Source organism: Equus quagga, chromosome 3, assembly GCF_021613505.1.
Source record: "Equus quagga isolate Etosha38 chromosome 3, UCLA_HA_Equagga_1.0, whole genome shotgun sequence".
Lineage (NCBI taxonomy): Eukaryota > Metazoa > Chordata > Mammalia > Perissodactyla > Equidae > Equus > Equus quagga.
Window position 1 is genome coordinate 53,690,225 of NC_060269.1, and position 21,721 is coordinate 53,711,945.

Consider the following 21,721-nt stretch of genomic DNA (forward strand, 5'->3'; position numbering starts at 1 on the left):
ACAAAATGGCCCAAATGGTCAAAGTGATCTTGAGAAAGAATAACAAAGCTGGTGGCATCATACTTCCTGATCTCAGAGCATATTACAAAACACAATTAAAACAGCATGGTACAAGCATAATGACAGACATATAGATGAATGGAACAGAATAGAGAGTCCAGAAATAAAACCATGTATATATAGTCAACAGATCTTTGACAAGGGTGCCAAGAAAATCAATGGGCAAAGGACAGTCTCTTCAACAAATGGTGTTGGCAAAACTTGATATACCTATGTAAAAGAATGAAATTGGAGCCTTACTATATACTGTACATAAAAATAAACTCAAAATGGTTAAAGACTTAAATGTAAGACCTAAAACTGTAAAACTAGTATAAGAAAATACAGGGACATTGTTCTCGGCAATGATTTTTTTGATATGACACCAAAAGTATAGACAACAAAAACAAACAAGTGGGACTACATCAAACTAAAAAGCTTCTGCACAGCAAAGATAATAATCAACAGAGTGAAAAGGCACTTACGGAATGGGAAAAAATATTTCTAAACCGTCTATCTGGTAAGGGATTAATTTCAAAACTATATAAGCATCCCCTATAATTCAATAGCAAAAAACAAAAAATGGGCAAAGGACTGGAATAGACATTATTCCAAAGAAGGCATACAAATGGCCACCAAGTATTAAAAGCATTGAACATTAAAAGTTTCTCAACATCACTAATCATCAGGGAAATCCAGATAAAACCACAATGAGATATCACCTCAGATGTGTTAGGATAGCTGTTATCAAAACAAAAAACAAAAGATAACAAGTGTTAAGGAGGATGTAGAAAAATTAGAACCCTTATATACTGTTGGTGGGAATGTGAATGGGTGCAAGCACTACGGAAAATGTATGGAGGTTTCTTAAAAAATTAAAAATAGAACCATCATATGATCCAGCAATCTCACTTCTGGATATATATTCAAAAGAATTGAAATCAGTATCTTGAAGAAATATCTGCACCCTCATGTTCACTGCAACATTATTCATAACAGGTAAGATATGGAAACAACTCAAATGTCCATCAACAGGTGAATGGATAAGAAAATGTGATACATACATACAATGAAACATTATTCAGTCTTAAAAAAAAGAAGCAAAGCTTTCCATTTGCAACAACATGGATAAATCTAAAGACCATTATGCTAAGTAAAATAAGCCAGTCACAGAAGGACAAATACTGTATGATTCCACTTATATGAGGTGTCTAAAATAGTCAAACTCATAGAAGCAGAGAATAGAATGGTGGTTGCCAGGGGTTGGGGGTAGGAGGAAATGGGGAATTGCCTTTATTTGATATAACATTTCTGTTATACAAGATAAATAAGTTCTAAAGATCTGCTGTACAACATAGTACCTGTAGTTAACAATAGAAGACTGTGCACTTTAAAATACATTAAAAGGATAAATCTCATGTTAAGTGCTCCTACAAACAAAAAGAAAACAAGGACATTTTTGGAGGTGATGGATATGTTTAGTACCCTGGTTGTTGTGATATCATGGGTGTATGCATATGTCCAAACTCAACAAGATGTATACGTTAAATGTGTGCAATTTTCTATATAGCAATTATATCTTGACAAAGCTAAAAAAAAAAAGAGTAAGGTGGATATTGCATATATTCTTGATATGTTATTAAACCAATTATAGTATGTTTACCCTGTTTTAAATTATGTTTAAAACATATACTAAGTATATTTACACATTTATGTATGAAAATAAAGTGAAGTGAAAACTTTTTTCCCATTTTCTTCTAGCTCCCATTATTTTGGTTAAAAAGTCAGCTATCAGTCTTGGTATTGGTTTTCAGTTTTAATGAGCTTCAGGCTATGTCTGGTTTGTCTCTGTTGCTAGGTCATAATCCTCTTGGGATTCTGAGTATGAGGCTGGTTGGTTTCAGTCTTCTCAGCCTTAAAAGACTCCCAAAGATCCACCTCTTTCCTGTAGAGTTTTTTAACTTTCTTTTACACCTTCCAGTCCTAAATGACTTCAATGATGAGGGGAATACAAGCCTGTGCATAAATGCAGACCCTTCCCTTTAGTGAGTTTTTATTTAATAAATGCTACAAGACTGTAAGAAATTTGGTGTAGTGCCCCTACATTTCATGCAGATCTGGTACCCAGTAACTGTCCTGTGGTTAAAACTCACTATGTCTCTCAAGTTTCTAGTCTGTCATTCCAGCTCCATGTGATCAGCAAAAGCTTTATTGCTGTTTTTTTTTTAATAAAATCTCATAGGAGAGGCTCTCTGCACATGCTAAATACAATTTTTAACCCATGTCCAGAATTGACAAATCCTTTGGGAGAAAAACCGTGGTTGAAAATTCTTATCACATCTTGTATAAGGTCTTGCCATTTTATAATTTTAGCCAATCCAATCCTCATTACTTCCATAGCTCTCTGTTGCAATAAGAGTGATGGCCACCTATTATATCCTACTTGGAAATGCACAAATTTCCAATAATCTTTGATTAACAAAAAAGAGAGGGACAGGAGGCCTCCACTCAAATCCATCTTTTATTATATTTTTTATGATGACCTTCTTCATAAGAATAGATATACTTTTCTTTTGTAAGTTAAATATTAATTTATTTAAACAAAAAATTAAATAGTTCAAGAATGTACATGTGATGAAAAAAATGTGAAGATGATAGGTCAATGACTAAAGTTGTGTTCACTGATCTAAAGAATATTCTGTGAAGGCTAAGATTTGTAATTTGACTTCATGAGGTTAGGCAATACAGATCACCCTTCTCTTTTTGTTCCTTGCCACCTTTTACTAAGGTTATCTAGTATAACCAGCCTATCCCACTTTCTCAGATTCTGGTAGAGTTCGTTAGTAATAGCATTTGGTGCTGATTTAATGATAGGGAATAATGATCAAAGAAAAGGTTGTAAATAAAATTGGAAAAGAGTTTTCCTCCTTTCAGTCCATGTAAGCCAAGGGGTGATTTCTTAGATGACTATTCTAATATTTTTTCAGTGAGGATATTATAGTTCACAACATACTGTCCCTGTCCATAGCCCTACCTCAAGGTAAAAAGATCCTAAGAGCATTGCAGATTCAATGATGGGAACTATTAGTTCATTACCGTACAATTACCTACATTTTTTCTTTAGCCACTTAATGCTGTAAGATGATACATTCAAATGAAAAACATGAGGAAAATTTTTTATGCTATTTTTCCTCAAGGCATTTAATCTTTTGATAGATTTATAGAGGGAAACATAAATACAGACTAAATGTAACACTGATTATCAAAAGAATACATTATTATTCTACAAAACAAAAGAATCCTACATTAATAAAATCCTACTGCTGTTGAATCATTTATGGTAGGATCTATTAAATTATCTTAATTATTTAATGTTGTCAGAATCATAAATTTTACCTTTGATTGATAAAACTTGACAGTAGTATCTTGGAACTTTGCTGGAAAATGTCTTCTTCCAAACAGATTTGCCAATACCAACACTAGCTTTTCCATAACATCTTGAGAAAAACGTTTTGAGCCTATAGAAAACAAAATGTCTTGTTATAAATGTAAAGTGTGTTAATCCCATTTTTCACCTTAAATTAAATGTCATATTGCATTTCATTTCATGGAAAATAAAACTTTTTGTCCAATATAGCAAGTGAGGAATGACTGTGTCTACTAGCCGTTATACATCTGTCCCTTCTTTTCCATTCTCGCTGCTCCCCCTCTAGTTCAGAGCCTAGTCATTCGACCACAAACTGCCTTACCTCCTTATCTAGATTCTCCCCTCTTCACTCTATGATCAGTTTTCCTAAAGCATTTTATGATCACGTCTCTCACCTACTCAAAAATCTCTGATTGCATCATAAACAAAATCCAGTCTCCTTAACCTAGCCTTTCAGGTTTTCCAAAATTCGGCCTACAAATAATCTCCAAGCCTTATCTCCCTGCCTTCCCTTCCTGCCATCAGATTAAACGTAGTCGACTTGCTCTCTATCCTTCACCATAAATGAGCACTACATTGTAGTGGTGAGAAAGGTGCTACACTTAATAACATGGGCTCTGGAGTCAGATCACTTATATTTGAATCTTGGCACTGACCCTTATTAAAATTTTGTGACCATGGCAATTTATTTAACTTCTCTATGTCTCAGTTTCCTCGTTTATAAAATAGTGATAACCATACTCTCTGCCTCACAAAGTTACCAAATTTTCTATCTCCGTGTTTATAACTGCATACACCCACCACACCACACCCCACCCCTCACACACAGCAACAAACACAACTGCACTTCCTGTTGCCTGAAATTATTTCTCCTCTTACAGAGCTTTTGGGGGGATCAAATTTCCTGAGTATCCTTGTTTCACAGAATAATGCATGTTCAGAGCATAGTGACTAGACCTATTGTGCAAAATAGAGTGTTCCTATCAGTTAATGATGGAAGATAAAAGAAAGTAATGGTGTGAAAGGCATTGAATTCATCAGGCATTAGGAACTATAACAAATTTAAGCACAAAGAGAGAAACATTTCTTTAGGGACACTGTTTAAGGGGTCTATTGTTTAATTATAAAAATCAAAGGCTTTTAATAGAAACTGTGTTAAACGGAATATTAGGTCGGCATTACAAATGGAATTCACAAAAAATTTACATGATATTGGCAAAAATATATTCAGGGGAAAAACAAGATTCTAGATTATACAATTAATATAACAACAGCTATTTAAATACACTATACAGTTATATTCAAAGAAAATATGAGTGAAAGACAATATTTACAAATATTAACAGTGAATATTTTTAACATAATGCTTTCCTATATCCTTTTTCTATGATGACTACATGTTATATTTAAGTAGAAGAAAATATTTATTAAAAGAGCATATATTATTTACTGTGTTCTGAATCCTGGAGCCAAGGAATCACTGAAGTTAATAAGAAGTTGATGTTTTAAAATATTCTTGTTTCCCATATAATCTATATTAGTAAGTATATAAAACTTTATTTTGTCTAATTTGGTATCTATAAATTATCTAAATATTAACTTGTATTCTCTTTGTAGAAAAAATATTCCCAAAGTGCTAGCTTCACTCTAGCCTCCGTTGCTATTTTTAGACTATACGTATGAAACATCAAGCTTACCTTTCTTGGTTGGCTGACAGAGATTATGGAAAAGGCCACTTACAAGAAAACTGACAAAAACAAGATTAGAAGGCTCATGATAATGCAAATGTGATACAAGTCCAGCAAACCCCGTCGGATTTCCTTTTTGATTTAAATAGCCCTAAAAGAACAAAAATAATTTAGTAGTTTGACTCAATTCACCACATACATTAATCAATAAGTAACTTATTAAGTACCAGTTTAAAATAGTACTTAACGTCAATATAAGAGAGATTGATAATCATTACCTGGCCCGATTTTGCTAATTATATCAATTATAAGTAATATTAATCATTAGATATAACCTCCTAAAACTACAATTAGTGTAGCATGATAAGAAATGAAAATAGTACCAATCTTATTTCACAAAAACACAAAGCACAATCATACCTCTTTCATCAGGAACTGGAAAGAAAATAAGAAGTAAAGTTTTAACATCTCCATGGCTCTGGGTTGTTTGAAGGACAGCAATGAATGCTTTAGCACTGACATCACCTTTCAAGAGAAATACATTAATCCACAGCATGTTAGTGATATGAAATACATTTGTAAATGACAATACGGGTGCACTATAATTTTTTTACTGTTTCTATATATTATGATCTTTTGACATCTTAAAAAACCTTTCTGGCTGAGGAGACAGTGTTCCTCCTAAGGGTAGCTAATCCCCAAAAAATAACAAGAACTTGCCTAAAATCATGCTTACTATATGCAAATCAATCAATCCCAACTTTATACTCCCAACTACTTCCTTACCTAACTGTCACACACCCAGCCAATATTTCTCCTATCCTAAATCATTCCAGGGTCGGGTACCAGGAGACTAGAGACCACCCACACAGCCCAAAGGAATTATTTAAACTAGTCAATCCTAAACTGTTTACTCTGCCCTGTCTTGCCTTTCATACAAAAGCTCCACTAAAGGCAGTGACCTTAACCTTCTCCCTGCTCCTGTCTTCTGCCTTCTGACCATCTGGTGTCTTTCATATGTGGTCCTGCATGGTGAGGCATGCCTCCCGTCTCTAGGACCTGTGAGTACCATAAACTGCGTTTTCCTGAACTTCTTCTCTGTCTCCTCTGGTGGCCAAACCTGACTGAGCATCACATAAAAGAATATAAAATAATAAGATAGATATTACTCATATCTATTATATCACACAGATACTAGGAATACATAAGATTTAATTAGATTTCATATTGTTTGTTTTACCATATTCTTACATGGCAAATATTTCCTTTAACAAAACAGAACATATAAAACAGAATCATCACAAATGCAACATATTGCCAAATAATCTGGTAACAAATGTTAATCCAGTTTAAGAACTTATAGCTCTTGGTTTGTTCTGGAAGAAAACAAGATATTATATTATTCTATGTCCCGCAGTATTGTTGCAAAACTAATGGAACCAGTTTGATTAAAACCAAATAAAAATATTTCTTGGTTTCAAGTGTAAAACAGCACTGAGAGAGTAATTCAGATATCTTTCAATTGCCCACTAAAATATCTATGAGGTCCCAATAAAAGCAAAATGTCCCAATATCACCAAAGTTTAAGCCTGGCTGCCTTGAGGCCTGAGAGTTTATAGAAGCTGGGAAACATAGCTACTCATTGCAAGGCCAGTGGACTAGGTGGAAGGAAGGAAGAAGGGAGGGGGCAGTAGAGAGGAAGGAAAGAAGGGAGGAAGGAAGGGGATGTGCTCTTCACTACCTTAACTTTGGGGTGATACTATTTGACGTCACCCAAAATGCCTTTCCTACAACTTCTTCTCTCTCTTGCTCTGCATTTAGTCACAGATGGCAACAGCCAGAAAAAAGCAAAGTAGTAATGGGGTGAGCAACTCATGGGGGTTCACTGTAACCTTAGAGATGCAGACTGCATAATTAAAGTCTTATTAAGATAGCAAGACTCCTGATAGCAATGCATACCGTGGTTTGTAGTGATGAACGATATCCACATGATCAGTGTGCCAGCAAGATTGGCAAAAGTAAAAGATGAATTTTCAGTCCAGAAAAGCGTATAGTTGAAAAGCTGTTCAATACTGAGATTTGAACCAAAATCTATTCATCTAGCTCCACATTTGAAAGGATTTTTAAACAGCACTGAGGTGGGCAGAGAGTGAAACCAGAAGAAAAGCCATAATGCTGTTCTTTAGCAAGCTACCAGATTTGGATATATTTACCTTCATTCAAAAGTAAGAAAATAGAAAAACTCACAATAGATCAACTCTTTCTAAGAAACTGATCATCTTCCTAAAATTATTCAGTCATGCTACAAATATTTATTGAATGTCCATACCAGAAATTAAGACAAACAAACATCTTTGGCCTTAGGGTGCTTACATTCCAGTGGGAAATATAGAGAAAATAAATAAAAACTTGACATAGATATTTGGTGCTACGTAGGGAGTGATATGTGCTACATATAAATGGGCATAAATGAGTAAAACTCTGAACAAGCTAAAAGCGTGAGGCTATGCTTATATCTGAGGAAAGATTTTAGAAGCAGAAAAACAGCAAAGCCGTGGTCGTCAGACAGCAATGTGCCTGGAGTGTTTGTGGAGCAGGTAGTGGGTTCATGTGGGAGAGGAGAAAGAGGTGAGTTCGAAAGCTAATCAGAGACTAGCTCCTGTAGAACCTTACAGACCGTCACAAGAACATTGGCTTTTACTCTAAAACAAAAGAGCTGACCTATGAAAGTGTTCTTTATGCAACAAAAAATTTTTTTTTAATTACTTGGTATCCTCAATGGATGTGATATGACCTCTATGAAATGCAGCATAACAGCATAAGGCAGGTGGACAATATAAACTGACATTTTAAAAATAATACATTATTATGATATAAAAGAGTGATATATGAAGTAGAAAAAATTTCAGGAAAACTAAAAATCCAGTAGCAGAATTAAAATCGATCCACATTTGTGTTACCAAAGAGCAGAATTGAAACTTTGCAAGGCTGCATCAGTGATATAGAAGATAAATCTCATATGTTCTCTCATATGAAGAAAAACATAGCAATGGAGAAGAGAAAAAAGATTTTCAATTTAAAAATTATAACCTTTCCTTAAAAAGAAACTGAACAAATTAAAACAGAAATAAATATCAAAGATCTAATTTAAGAAATATATTCTTAGTTCCAAAACTACCTAAGCATTGCACAATGCAAATGTACTTAACAATACTGAATTACACACTTAATAATTGCTATGATGGTTGACAGATGAATGGATAAAGAAGATGAGATATATATATATACAATGGAATACTACTCAGCCATAAAAAAACAAAATCATCCCAGTTGCAGAACATGGATGGACCTTGAGGGTATTATGTTCAGTGAAATAAGCCAGACAGAGAAAGACAAACACAGTATGATTTCATTCATATGTGGGAGATAAACAAACATATGGACAAAGTGAACAGTTCAGTGGTTACCAGAGGGGAAGGGCTTTGGGAGGTGGGCATAAGGGGTAAAGAGGCACATACATATGGTGGCTGACAAATAATAATGTACAACTGAAATTTCACAATGTTATTATCTATTATGACCTCAATAAACTAGAAAAAAATTGCTGTGATGGTAAATTTTACATTATGTGTATTTTACCATGATAAAAAAAAATCTGAGCATGAAGACTGAAAGTTCTCATCATATGATAACTAAAACATCAATTAAAAAAAAGACCCTTGGGCTGGCCCGGTGGCATAGTGGTTAAGTTCGTGTGCTCTGCTTCTGTGGCCCAGAGTTTGCAGGTTCAGATCCTGAATGCGGACCTAGCACCACTTATCAAGCCACACTGTGGCAGCATCCCACATAAAATAGAGGAAGATGGGCACAGATGTGAGCTCAGCGATAATCTTCCTCAAGTAAAAAGAGGAAGATTGGTAACAGATGTTAGCTCAGGGCCAATCTTCGTCACAAAAAAAAAAGCCCCCACAAAACAGAAATTCTTCGGAAAAAAATTTGAAATATAAGGATTTTTTAAAAATATTCATATAATTACATAGGCAGGAAAAAAAAATCAAATTAACTACAAGAGCACAGGAATTAGTATGGCTCCTGTAGAGGAGACTCTAAAAGAGTCTGCTCCTTTATAACAGTAAATGCCAGAAGGCAATGAAGCCATCTTAGTTTGATGTAATGAGTAAAGAGAATATTCTAAGAATTTTATGCCCACACTTGAGTCTTTTATGTGAAATTACAAGTAGATCTTCTCAAACATGCCATGGCAAAGAAATTAAAGCACTCTGATAACATTTTTGAAAAAAATTGGACGGCTTTCTAGAGGATGTATTCTCTTCTATACAGAGATAAAAATTAAGAACTCAAAAATGAGGAAGTTGTGGTCTAAAATGATACGTGCCTGCTCTGTAGGACCATCGACAACACAAGAACCAACTCATCACAAAAGCCCTAGTAGAATCTTCACCTCAGCACATAGTATCTGATTTAACTGGGCATAATAATCAATAGCCAAAACCAGGGAAGAGTGCGTCTCTTTCACAATGCATCTCTATAAGGATGAAAATCAAATTATTTCATTATGAATTTTAAATCTTTCATTCCGTGATTGGACACAAAACATTTTTCTGAGCAAAAAACTCCAGGAAAAGTTTATAACCATATTCTAAAGTCCAATTAAATATAAATGTATCAGTGTTTAAAAAACAAACACACACTTATGCCTAGAAAAATGACGGAAAAAAATACCAAAATGATAATATTGTCCTTGAAAAGCAGAATTAGGTATGAGTGACTGTTTCTTCTTCTCACTTTTTACATTATGCAAATATTCATTGATGAACTTGGGTTACTTTTTTATGAAAAATAAACTCTTTTATTATGCAATCATAAAAACAAATGTGTTTGTGCCTAATAGTGGAAACAGAAATCTAACCCAGTTCTTTTTAAATCCATGCCAGCACACTTAACTCCTAAAGGACAATGCCTATTATACATGGAAACAGTAAGCTTGGGTAATTCCAAATTCCATCCGGATGCAAATTCTATGATTGATAGAGGAGCCAAACAAAACTAAATATTATTTTCTCCCTGCACCCCCAATCCTCTACTATTCAAGACATTACTGCTGAGGTTCAAGTCAGGCCTTCCCAAAATATACCACTTTGGTATACAGATTATTCTGATTTAAAGTTACTTAAGAAACAGCCAGTGCAAGAAGGACACTCTGACCCTCATTTGTCCCCCTGAAAGCAGGAAACAAATTCTCCACGTGAAGGGTACCCTTTCTGCACGTGGAGGGGAGAAGGCATTCTCATCAGCAGAGGTAGGGAATTCTGAGCTCAGAAGGCCGTATAAACAAACTTCATTACTTCTTCACTAATTCATTAATCAAAGCCCAAACCCCTTTGTCAATTTCTCACAAATAACTGTTTCTTTGTTTAAAAGGTATAAAAGTGCCTGCTTTGGTCACTTCTTTCAGGCTCAAAATCTGGGGGTTTCTGAACATATGAAATTAAATTTGTTTTTTTTCTCCTGTTAATTCGTCTTAGTCCATTTAAGTACTAGGCCAGCCAAAGAACCTAGAAGGGAAGAAAGCAAAAGCTTTTCTCCCCCATATTATGACACATTAAAGAATGAGGAAACTGAAAAGTTACTGCTACAGACTTCTGAAAGAACAGACCTGACCACAGCCATGCCAGTAATGACGGTTCAGCCTCAGACAGGGTCAAGTACGGTACCTTTGCCATGGCATCCTCTGGGTCATCTCCTTTGGAAGCCAGCAGCATGAGTCTCAGGACCAGGGTTATGCTGAGAGGGAACTGTCCTCTCAGTTCAGGAACTTTGGATTTTATGAGTTTTTCTATTTTGGGCATTGGAATATCAAAGAAATAAACATCTCCCAGCAGGTCTTGACCTCGTCTTCCAGCACGTCCAGACATCTGGAAACAGAAAAGAATCACAGTGTAAAACTTCCCTAAATACTTTCTCCAACACAGTGTAAGAACTGAGCTTTTTACATTGGATTAGAGCAAGAAAATTGTGTACATGTCCAAGCATTAAATAACTGAAGCTAAAATCCAACCGTGTAGCACTTTGGAAATTTACACGGCTGAGACACAGCTGAAAATGAGACGTTTATCATTATCGTGTGCTTAATTCATGCCAAAAATTGCGCTAGGTGTTTGCACAACGATAGATAGAAGAAACAAAAAGCAAGAAGAAAAGATTAGACCCTGATTTCAAGTTCACCTGCAGCTGAACTTATTACACCAATTTTCTCCCTCCCATCTCCCCTTCTTCATCCCTTTCCCTGCCATGACGTCGCTCACACACGAGTGTGTTCAGTTACAAATATCCATAAAAATTGTGCACAAATCAAGGAAAAGCATGAGTGAGATAAAATTCAGAAACACCACTTGTAAAAAGCAAGTTAAGAACAAAATTTTACTGTTTACAGTTATATTAGTTCTCATTTATTAACTGCTTTGAATGTGCCAAAGTTTTTTTTTAAATAGACCTCACAGCAACAACAATACGAGGTAACTATAATCATTATCCCCATTTCAAAATGCAGACACTAGGGCATGGGGAGTATAAGAAACTTGCCCACAGTCAAACTAGGAAGTGGAAGATCCAGGACTCAAACCTTGGCATTTCAACTCCCAAGTTCTTCATGCAAAATATCACAACACTCTGGCTCCAGTGCCCTAAACATGAGATTCTCAAAGACGATATAAGAGGAGAGTTTATGCAGAGCACAGCAGCAGGAGGAGAAATCAAAAGGACAGGGGTTGGTAAAGTGATGGGAAGTAATAAGGATGTTATCTTGGGCAGGAACAAGGCATCTATGGGAATGAGAAGTAAGTGTTTGGAGAGGAAAGTAGAGCAGCACTTTGTTAAAATTTGAATGTTGTCTGATATACGTAAATTTGATGCCACTAGTAGAAATATTCATCAAATGTTCCTCATCAGGGAAACCAAACGAAGACAAAATACACTGCATCAAGAACGTAGTAGAGTAAGGAGAATGGAAAATCAGGAAAACTGTTAAATAATGCAAGGTCGAGAATATATGATAAAAGATAGTGGAAACAGAAATTACAAGGCAAAACTCAAATACCACTACAGCAGAGTAATGAAGTGGGCTGGTGATAGATTGTGTATCAGGAGCAAAGAGAGCAGCATTAAAGATAACTCGAGAGCCTGAATTCATTTAAACAGGAAATGAACAAGTAAATGTTTACTGAGCACCTTCAACGTGTATCTTTCCTACAAATTATTTCATTTCATGCTTGCAAATGCTGTGGGATAGTCATTATCATCCCTATGCTGGAGATAGGACAGAAGGCAGTTTAGATATCTCACCGAAGGTCACATATCGGGTTAGTGATGGCCACATAATCCCGAACTCACATGCTTTCCACTACCCCACAGCTAAAAATGACAATCAGGCATGAATGAATGTCAGGGTGTGCTAGCCCATGAATTGCAGCATGTTTGCAAACTAAAGGCTCACATTTTTTACCATTTTATGTCCATATTTTAATTATCCAATAGTGAGTTTGTGCATATTCAATACCTGTCTGTAATTTAAAGCATCCAGATAGATTGAGTTTTGAGCAAAAACCACAGATTTACAAGGCATGTTGATTCCTAAAGCAAGTGTCCCAGTAGCTGTCACCACCTAGAAAGAAAATAAAACAATTACTTCGTAAAATAGCATTTCAATAGAATGCCATATAGTTACTGAAACTCATTGAACTTCATCTAAATCAGTGGGAAAGCTAGAGATACCAGCCACACTGGTCTTCTTGCTATTTCACAAACACAGCAAGCACATTCCCAGCTCAGGGCCACACCAGCTGCTCTTTGCTAGGCACCTAATATTCTTCTCTTGAATATTTGTTTATCTGGTTTGTTCAGTACTCTGCTCAAATGTCAAAGAGAAATTTCTGGCCTACCACATCCAAAATAACCATCCCTATCATCATTATTTCTCTCCCTGTCCTACATTATTTCTCTTCATAGCATTAATGACCACCTCAAGTAATATTATTTGTTTATTTGTCTTACACCAGATTCCAAGCCCCATTCACCATTGTATCCCCAAACTGAGAAGAGTGTCTGGCACATGACAGGTGTTTAGTAAATATTTTTCAATGAATGACTAGAAAGGAAATTTCCCTATGACAGGGTAATAATACTTTCACAAACCCACTTCTAAGCAATTGCCTACTTCATCCACTCTAAATTATTTGTGAAGGTTATGTCTATGGAAATAACATATCTAAGGAACAAGTGCAAGGTGAAGTTTCATTTTCCCCTAAATTGCCGTGATAACTAACCAGAAAAAGAGTAGGATGAAATTTACAATTTTTTAATAGTCCAGTTTTGCTTATTTTCATATAATGCTGAGTATTTCCAATTGCCCTCTCTTTCTCTTTATATTGTTTGTCATATATGCCATGGTCAATGTTAAAGTACATGGAATAATCTTCTCTAATTATTCTGTAACCGAGATCTATACATCTGTCAAAATGCAACACACTGTTAACTGTTCTTCTAAAGTTCTTTAATAGGAACAAAAATGGGAAAAGTAAGAACGTTAAATTTAGAATAAATACCTTTTAAAAATGCATTCTCTATAACAAAGCTATCACTATTTCCATAGTACCTTTTCTGGAATGATCTAGGTATTCACTTATTAAACTAATAATAATTGAGGAACTACTATTTAACAGATCCTATTTTAGACAGAGGATATGCTGATCAAAGTAAATGGGCCTCTCAATTCACAATTCATGGTTCACAATCATAGAAAATTTTGTCTCTGGTTGCTGACTTTTAAAATAAATAGCTTGTTATTAGTTAAGAGAAAAGCTAAGAAAAGTTGTTAATGATCTATGTTGGGTTTTTTCCAGATTATAGAATTGTCCTTTAAGTAGGGTGTCAGATTTTCCTCAACATTTAGTTTATTAAGATTAAAAGACACTACCTAGAGTAGCAGAATCGATCTCAACCTCTCTCTCCTCTCTCTCTCTCTTTCTCTCACACACACACATATAATGGACATCACACAAAAAATTTAATATGAGTAATTTGAAAAAGTCAGCCTCTCTTTTTAAATATTACTCAAGATCTAAATTAGCTAGGAAATTACATAAACCCTCTTTGTGAATGGGCATCCCTGTACATCCTCCTGGGACATACTAAACAAAACACAACAAGGGTTTCCTTTGTAGGCTGTTTAAGGTCATCTTCCTTTTGTCCACTATCAGTGATAGGAGAGAGAGCATCAGGAGCGACACATCTAAAAACTCTGCCAAGACATGCTGTGGGTCCAGAGGAAGTAATACATTCTCGCTCTTATTTCAACTATTATACTGAGGGACAGATCTGATCAAAATGCTATCATAAATGTCCTCCACGCCCATGAAAGAATTCTACAGCCATAATTATACAAATAACTGACAAAATTACCTAGATATTATAAATGAAAAAGCAAGGGGTTGTTCCACTAATACCAGAGGTATATTTCATTATAGAAATATTTGGAAAACTACCTGTTTAGGGAATATTTTAATCTCATGAAAAAGAGATAAACTAAATGATTATAAACATCAAAAGCTTTCCCTCAATCACATGAGATGAAAAATATGCAGTGATATCATGGCTTATTATAAAACGACATAGATGAGAAAAAGTGGTTGTTTTCCACTTGTCATGGACAATCAGCTTCATGTAGACACAGCTTCAATTTTTAGAATGAAAAAATGTACCTACCCTAATAAATCCTTTCCTAAAAAGGATCTCAACTAATTGTTTCTCCTTGGCGCTCAAAGAGCGGTGATGATATCCAATACCCCTTTTGGCCAAAGCGATCAGTTCTGCACCTTTTCTTGCAAATTTTACTCGATCAAACACCATCTGCAAACTCTGAAAGAAATAAGAGTTTTAAAGATTCTGATAACTTCTTAGCTAATTTTCATTTAAATCACAATAAAAAATGTTTTAATCAAAAGAGGCATCCTATGTAATAATTTAGCTAAATGAGGCAACCACTGAAACTGAGTACAAAGAACATTTTATGGCAGCAACAGGAACTATAGGAAATATTCCCAAATCTTTGAATAGACTGTCTCGAGCTGTTTCGCTCCACTTCAGGGCTGAAAAGTCCTGACAAAGCAGGAGATGAAGCATGTAGCGGAGGGTGAGGGAGAACCCGCGCCTGCCTGGCGGAGCTCAGTTCTCTACTGCAGCCTTAGGAGTTCTCTTCAGAGACTGAGACTTCTCCAAGAAGGCAGAGTAGGCTCCTTATGGTCCAGGAATGCTTACTTCTCACTGTAAATCAATCACAAATGCCTTAAAAATATCCATGCCCTAGGGAGGAAATTCACCTGTGTAAAGAGTTATACGTACAAAGATAAACACTGCTTATGAGAGGGAGAAAAAACAGCCTAAGTATCCAAAAGTGAAGGACATTTCAGTTTTTTTCGTATGGTCATCCATACAAAGGAATATCAAAGATCCATTAAAATGACAATGTAAATACATAGTTATTAAAAAGGAAGAGACCATGAAGAATGAGTATGTATATGTGTGTATATATATGTATACATATACACATGCATACATATATATATATATACAGTGTGTGTGTAGTCACAAATAAAAGATATAAAAAGCTCCTCCAGAAGGGCAGTGATGACTGCTGACTGATGGCATTGCGTTTGTTGTTACTAATTTGTATTTTCAGTCTGTCTACCATAAGCATGACTTATTTGTAGTAAAAAAATGTTTTAAAGAAAAAATGGCATACCACCTTCAGATATTTCAATACCTTTTTGGTGGAATGTTTTGACTATAATAAAGGCCTCTGATTTTGAGAAATTCTGTGCATATTACTTAAAATGTGTTGGACCACATGTGACCAAATATTCAAATGAGGCACGTGAGATTGAAGTCTAGAACTCAAGCTGTGAAAAATAGCATCATAGAAAGAAATAAGGAAAAGGCAGACGCTCTCAAGGGTTAATTGTTAACATGCAAGAAATAATCCATAAATCCTAGCCCTGTCCTTTTTAGACACGCTCTTCAGAGCCCTCAAGAGTTATGTGTAGCCAGGTCATACACTGAGATTTCTATTCTGGCACAGATAGTATTTGGTTATTACATTCAACAATGTCTATAACTGAGAAGTAATGGCTGATATGCGAAATAATTTCCTAGAGAACTATTTCATTCTAAGTGCTGACCTCAAGGTCCATCGCTTTTTGATCAGCATACGTGCAGTCCTGAGGGATTTCCATGTTCTTCTCCAGAATCTTGAGTAGATTATCATGTTCAGCTTCATGTACCAGGCTTTGATCCATTTTTCTGGGCTTTTTCTGGCTTTTTTCATCTCTGTTCATAAAAATAATTTTAAGTAAAGAAGAGTCAGATTTGGCCACCATAGGAAGCTCAAGACTTCCCAGATCCCCCCGTCACCCCGATATTCACTCCTATATACCTCTGTACTATCCTGACTCCAACTTCTCCCTCTAACGCACTTCCTCATTAGCCTCTAGAACTTGTGGTCCCTCATCTGAAAATCCCCCCATGCACCCATATTTTCTCTGAACGTTCCCTTTCTTTCCTACTGTGAGTAGTCTCCTTGCCAAATCCAGTTCTCCCCAGATGACCTCATTCCTCCTTGCTAAAGTGCCATTTGCTAAAGTGATGATCATTTTCTCTTTTTCAGCCTTCGTGACACTAGGCTTGTAGGTAAGGTCGGTGTCCCCCTTGCTCCACATTGTCAATTACAGGCCATTCTACTTCTCTCCTTGTGGTGGATGCTACTGCTGCTCTGAGTTTGGTTGCTAAGGGCTCTGGGCTACACAATTCCCTGGAGAATTGCCCTCAACTGGAAAGAGCCTCTTGGAAATATCTGGGAGGTTACAATCTTTCCTGGAATTGGGGAAGTGGTTCAAGCCAGTAACTGACTGATATGAGGTACAAAACTCAGCCATCTTGATCCAAGTTGGGGCAATTCTGTGGTACCCCCAGATCTCCCTGTTGGACCAAGGTCAGGCAATATTCTAGCAAAATTCACATCATTTCATATCTTCTTCACGTTCTCATTTTTGCTTCCCTCACTTTCTTAAATGTCCCTTATAAGGGCACTCCTTCATTAAATCACTTACACAGGTATCCCCATCTCAGAGTGTACTACTAGAGAATCTCACCTAAGATTCTCTATGGACCACAGCTCCATAAGCCCCAGCTTAGGTTCTATGTCATCAGACTGTATTATCCACTACCCCTCAGTGTAACAGTCTTTTACAGATACCCAGATCACTTACCTTTTCTTTAATCTTTTTGGTTTGTCTCTTAACCATGCACATTAGGCAACTCCAAATATGAGAGGATGAGCTCACTTATATCCCATCATTAAGTGTTCTCACCTCTAACTAACATTACCTTTAACTCAAGGGAGAATGCCATGACTATGGAAAGGCCTGGCCCTAATGTTTGCAGAGCATGGGGCAGAGGACTAATGGAGATCCACACGTTGTCTAACTATTTATAGGTTTTAAATCAAGGTCACGAACTGCCAAATAAAATACATTCTCTCCTCCTACCTTGACAAATATAGCTCCATAACAACTTGAAATTTAAGAGGGTGAGAGTGAGCCCCGGGTAGGCATACCTCCTAAACTCCTAACTCCTACTAATTTTACTGGAATGGATGCAGATGGAGGAGGGCCAGAGTGGTGCTGTCCAAAGCACAGAGCCCAGAGCAGGGCCCACACCCACCCTCAGTATAATGATGGTGCTGAACAAGGTATTGAAACATCCCTTATACTTTTATAGCTTGAATTTTTGGTCACTAACCCAACTTGAAATGGTGACTCCTAGTGCCCTGAGGAAAATTTGTCTAAAGAACGTCAGTTCCTGAAAAGGCTTACACCTTCCATATTGTCTCTCTCTGGGCTCTTCACTTCCCCTTACTTCCAGGAAAACAGCACAACAGGCAGAGGGAAGATAAGCAGAAGAGTCAGAAGAAAATTCTAGCTTGCTCTAGAATTTGAAAAATCTGAATCAGAGATGCTCTAAAAGCTGTTTGAACTTTAAAGGAACTATCAACCATTCATTCAAAAATATTTGTGAAACAACTACTACCTGCCAAGTAACGTGCTAAGCACTGGACATAAAAAGAGGAAAATGTGTGGTCCCTATTGTAAAGGAGCTAACAATTTAGAAAAAAGAAAGACATATAAAAAACAACAGCAATACATTACAATAATTGATCTATTAACTATTGAAAGTATAGAAAGAGCACTAAATCTAACGGGGAATTAGGGCAAGATTTAGAGAAGAGATAGCAAAGTTACAAGCATTAACTTTGGGAGCAATCTGGAAGGAGGGCACTCAAAGCAGACGGGTCAGATTATGAAAAAACATAGAGGTAGAATAAGTCACGTAAGGAGAACCATAAATGAGTATTGTTAGAGGGGAGTGGTAGGAAGCGAAGATGAAAAAGTTACAGCAAAGCTCCAAACATGTTGATATACCAACAATAGCCAAGGAGTTTAGAGTTCATCACCTAAGCAAGGAAGAAGGAAGAATGCTGAGAATAGGACAATTTAATCAACTGGAATGTTAGCAAGAACACTTGCTGGCTAGATTGGAGAGTGGTGAACCTTAAGGCTCTGGAGTCCAAAAAAATCTCTCTATCATCCAAGGAAGACACGACAAGCATCAAAACCAAGCAGTGACTAAAGATGGAGAGGATAACAGGGAGAGAAGAAATATTTTGGACCTAGAGTTGTTAGAATCAGGCATTGAGAAGAAGGAAGAGGAGTCAAAAGAGCAAAGTTATACCAAGCATAAAATTATTAGCATTTCAATCCATTCTCGAGCTCATGTTCACTTATGTGACTGCGATGGTCTATCAGTGACACCTCCATGTTGTGACCCAAGACAACGTGAGTGGACTTCATTTAAGCCTTCTGAGAGCTGAGAGTCGGAGTCATGTACGCATCAAAGATGTGCTTATTTTGAAGGATGATCATGTCAGGTATATAACCCACCTATGCTCATAGGCTGTGGTCCTGCCTCTCCCTAATCTTAAGGAGACTGATCCATGCAACTAAGGAATATATAAATGTTATGGCCACTTATCTTTACCCCATTGTCCCACCAAATTTACTCAATTTGAAAATAAGCCCAAGCAATAACTAGAACTTCTTTGTAGCACATTCAATGTACATTTCCTACTGGGACTTGGGAAGTATTTTAACCACCAATTTGTTTAGTCAAATACTTACAGTGTCTTTTGTTTCTCTATGGATTTTTTAACTTTTCGAAGTTTGTTGGCCACAACATGGGCTTCTTTATCAGCTTTGAGAGACCTTTTACTCTGTTGCTTTTCCTCCAGGAAATTACGCGCACTATTAGCACTTCCTTCTACAGTTCCTAACTTGAATCTGAAAACAAATGAAAAGAATGCTTGCCTTGAAAATAATACCACAAATAAAATTCAATCATATTTCCATCTACTGATATCATCCCGACATACACCTGTTGAGTTTTTAATATCCATCTTGGTGAGTTTTATCCTGAAGAGGCACACAAAATGTTCTGGGTCGGCAAACTCCTTATTAAATACCTTATAGTAAATAATAAGCTCCTCTCCTTGCCCCAGACCTTACTCCTGGGGCAGCAGCACTGAGAGCCCATGGGAATTTTTCCTGTAAGGGTAGTCAGACATTCCACGGGCAAGGGACAGAGGGCAATGGATTTTCCTTATTTATATGCAGAGGAGGGGTCCCTCTCCCCCCTCCTGAAAGATGAGAAAAAAACTTCTTTGAACAAACAATTTTTGCTCTTTTATTTATTTTTGTTGTTGTTGATGTTGTTCTTGTATTTAATTCCACTGACCTTTAGAGCTGCCTCATAACACAATCAAAAGCCCTTAGTATTAGGTAAATACATATAAGTTCAGATTTCCTGATGGTCAAATCTTCTGTGAATTTTAATGTCTCCTTTGTTTTTCTTTATGTTTTTTTTCCAGCTTTACTGAGATATAATTGATATATGTAACACTGTATAAGTTTAAGGTGTACAACATGATGATTTTATACATGTATATATTGCAAAATTATTACCATAATAACGTGATGCATCCATAACCTCACATAGTTACCTTTTTGTGTGTGTGTGGTGAGAACATTTAAGATCTATTCTCTTAGCAACTTTGAAGTATACAATACAGTACTGTTAACTATAGTCACCCTGCTGTACACTAGATTCCCAGAACTTATTTATCTAATAAAAAGAAATTTGTACCCTTTGATCAATATCTTCACATTTTCCCACCCCTCATTCCCCAGCAAGTACTTATCTACTCTCTGTTTCTATGAGTTTGGCTTTTTTAGATTCCACATATAACTGAGATCATACAGTAAAATTTTGATTTTTTAGGCAGGATGGTGAGAATCTTGGGTTCTCACCCTAACCTTTGGATTGTGACTACTTGTTTCCAGAGAGTGGATAAACCCCAGTGTTGCTCGCCATTACAATCCAGAAATGTCTCCAGGGTCTGGGCTTTATATCTTCGAAATGTAAGTACCCAGGGACCTAGTGGTCCAGACTTCCTGGTACCTTGGGACTTAAACCAAAGACCTAGTCCAGGTTGTAAACATTTAGCCCTTTCAGACCTGAGCGATTAACTAGGCAAACGGCTACAGATCAAATTCTCATAGTATGTAAAGAGTAAAATGTTTCTAGGGGAAGCAAAATCAAACATCCCTTTCTTTACATCACATACATTTCCCTGTGTCAGGAAGCTAGGGCTTCTGACAAGAAGACTTAAAAATCCACAGAAGTGTTTTTCCCCCACGATAACTTACTGGCAAAATGCTATGGCTGCCAGTAGCCAACAGCCATTATCACTATACTCACCATAGCTTATTATAGCAAATCATGGGTTGGGTCTACACAATAAAGTTTTTTAAAGGTAAATTGTGAGGCAAAGGGGTTTTTAAAGTATTTAAAGAGCCAGCATTAAAAGAAAATGTTGTAAGCTAGTGAAGAGTAAATAAACTGGCACACTGGTGAAGCAAGGATTAAGAAAGTGGCAGTTTATGCCACATGGCAAGAAATTCCATATAGCAGACAATAAAATAATAAAGATAGTAACCACATAGTATACTTACTACTGTCAGACACTGTCTTAAATATATTAACTTATTTGGTACTTACAACAACCATATGATGAAAACACCATTATTATCCCTATTTTGTAGATAAGAAAACGAAGAGATAAAGAGATTAAGTGACTTGCCCAGATCCCACAGCTTGCATGTGGCAGAACCTGGCCTCCAAGCCTATGTTCTTAATCATGACATTGTGTTGCTTCTCTTTTTACATTAATGCATGTTACTTGATCTAGGCACACATTCTCTACTAAATGGCGTGATTTTCATCACAGTACTTCACTTTTTAAAATCTAGAGTATTTGGAAATAATTTTCCTCTTAAATCGCTCTGATAACCTATATAGAATGAATATGATCTGGAGATTGGAC

At 36.3% G+C, this 21,721-nt stretch overlaps 1 protein-coding gene across 5 annotated transcripts in view; it reads right to left on the bottom strand.

Annotated features, from left to right (window-relative positions):
* LOC124237644 (probable ATP-dependent RNA helicase DDX60) overlaps positions 1-21,721 on the bottom strand; it is a 92,782-nt gene that overhangs the window by 15,125 nt on the left and 55,936 nt on the right. For all 5 annotated transcript variants that reach the window (XR_006888052.1, XR_006888053.1, XR_006888054.1 and 2 more), the window contains 8 exons: positions 19,461-19,619; positions 16,407-16,554; positions 14,935-15,087; positions 12,731-12,835; positions 10,890-11,090; positions 5,575-5,679; positions 5,164-5,305; positions 3,436-3,557 (listed from right to left, as the gene is read on the bottom strand). Coding sequence is in view for 2 of the 5 variants with exons in the window: in XM_046657542.1 (XP_046513498.1) it covers positions 3,436-3,557; positions 5,164-5,305; positions 5,575-5,679; positions 10,890-11,090; positions 12,731-12,835; positions 14,935-15,087; positions 16,407-16,554; positions 19,461-19,619 (1,135 nt within the window). In the remaining 3 variants the exon portion in view is untranslated. The remainder of the gene's footprint in view (positions 1-3,435; positions 3,558-5,163; positions 5,306-5,574; positions 5,680-10,889; positions 11,091-12,730; positions 12,836-14,934; positions 15,088-16,406; positions 16,555-19,460; positions 19,620-21,721) is intronic.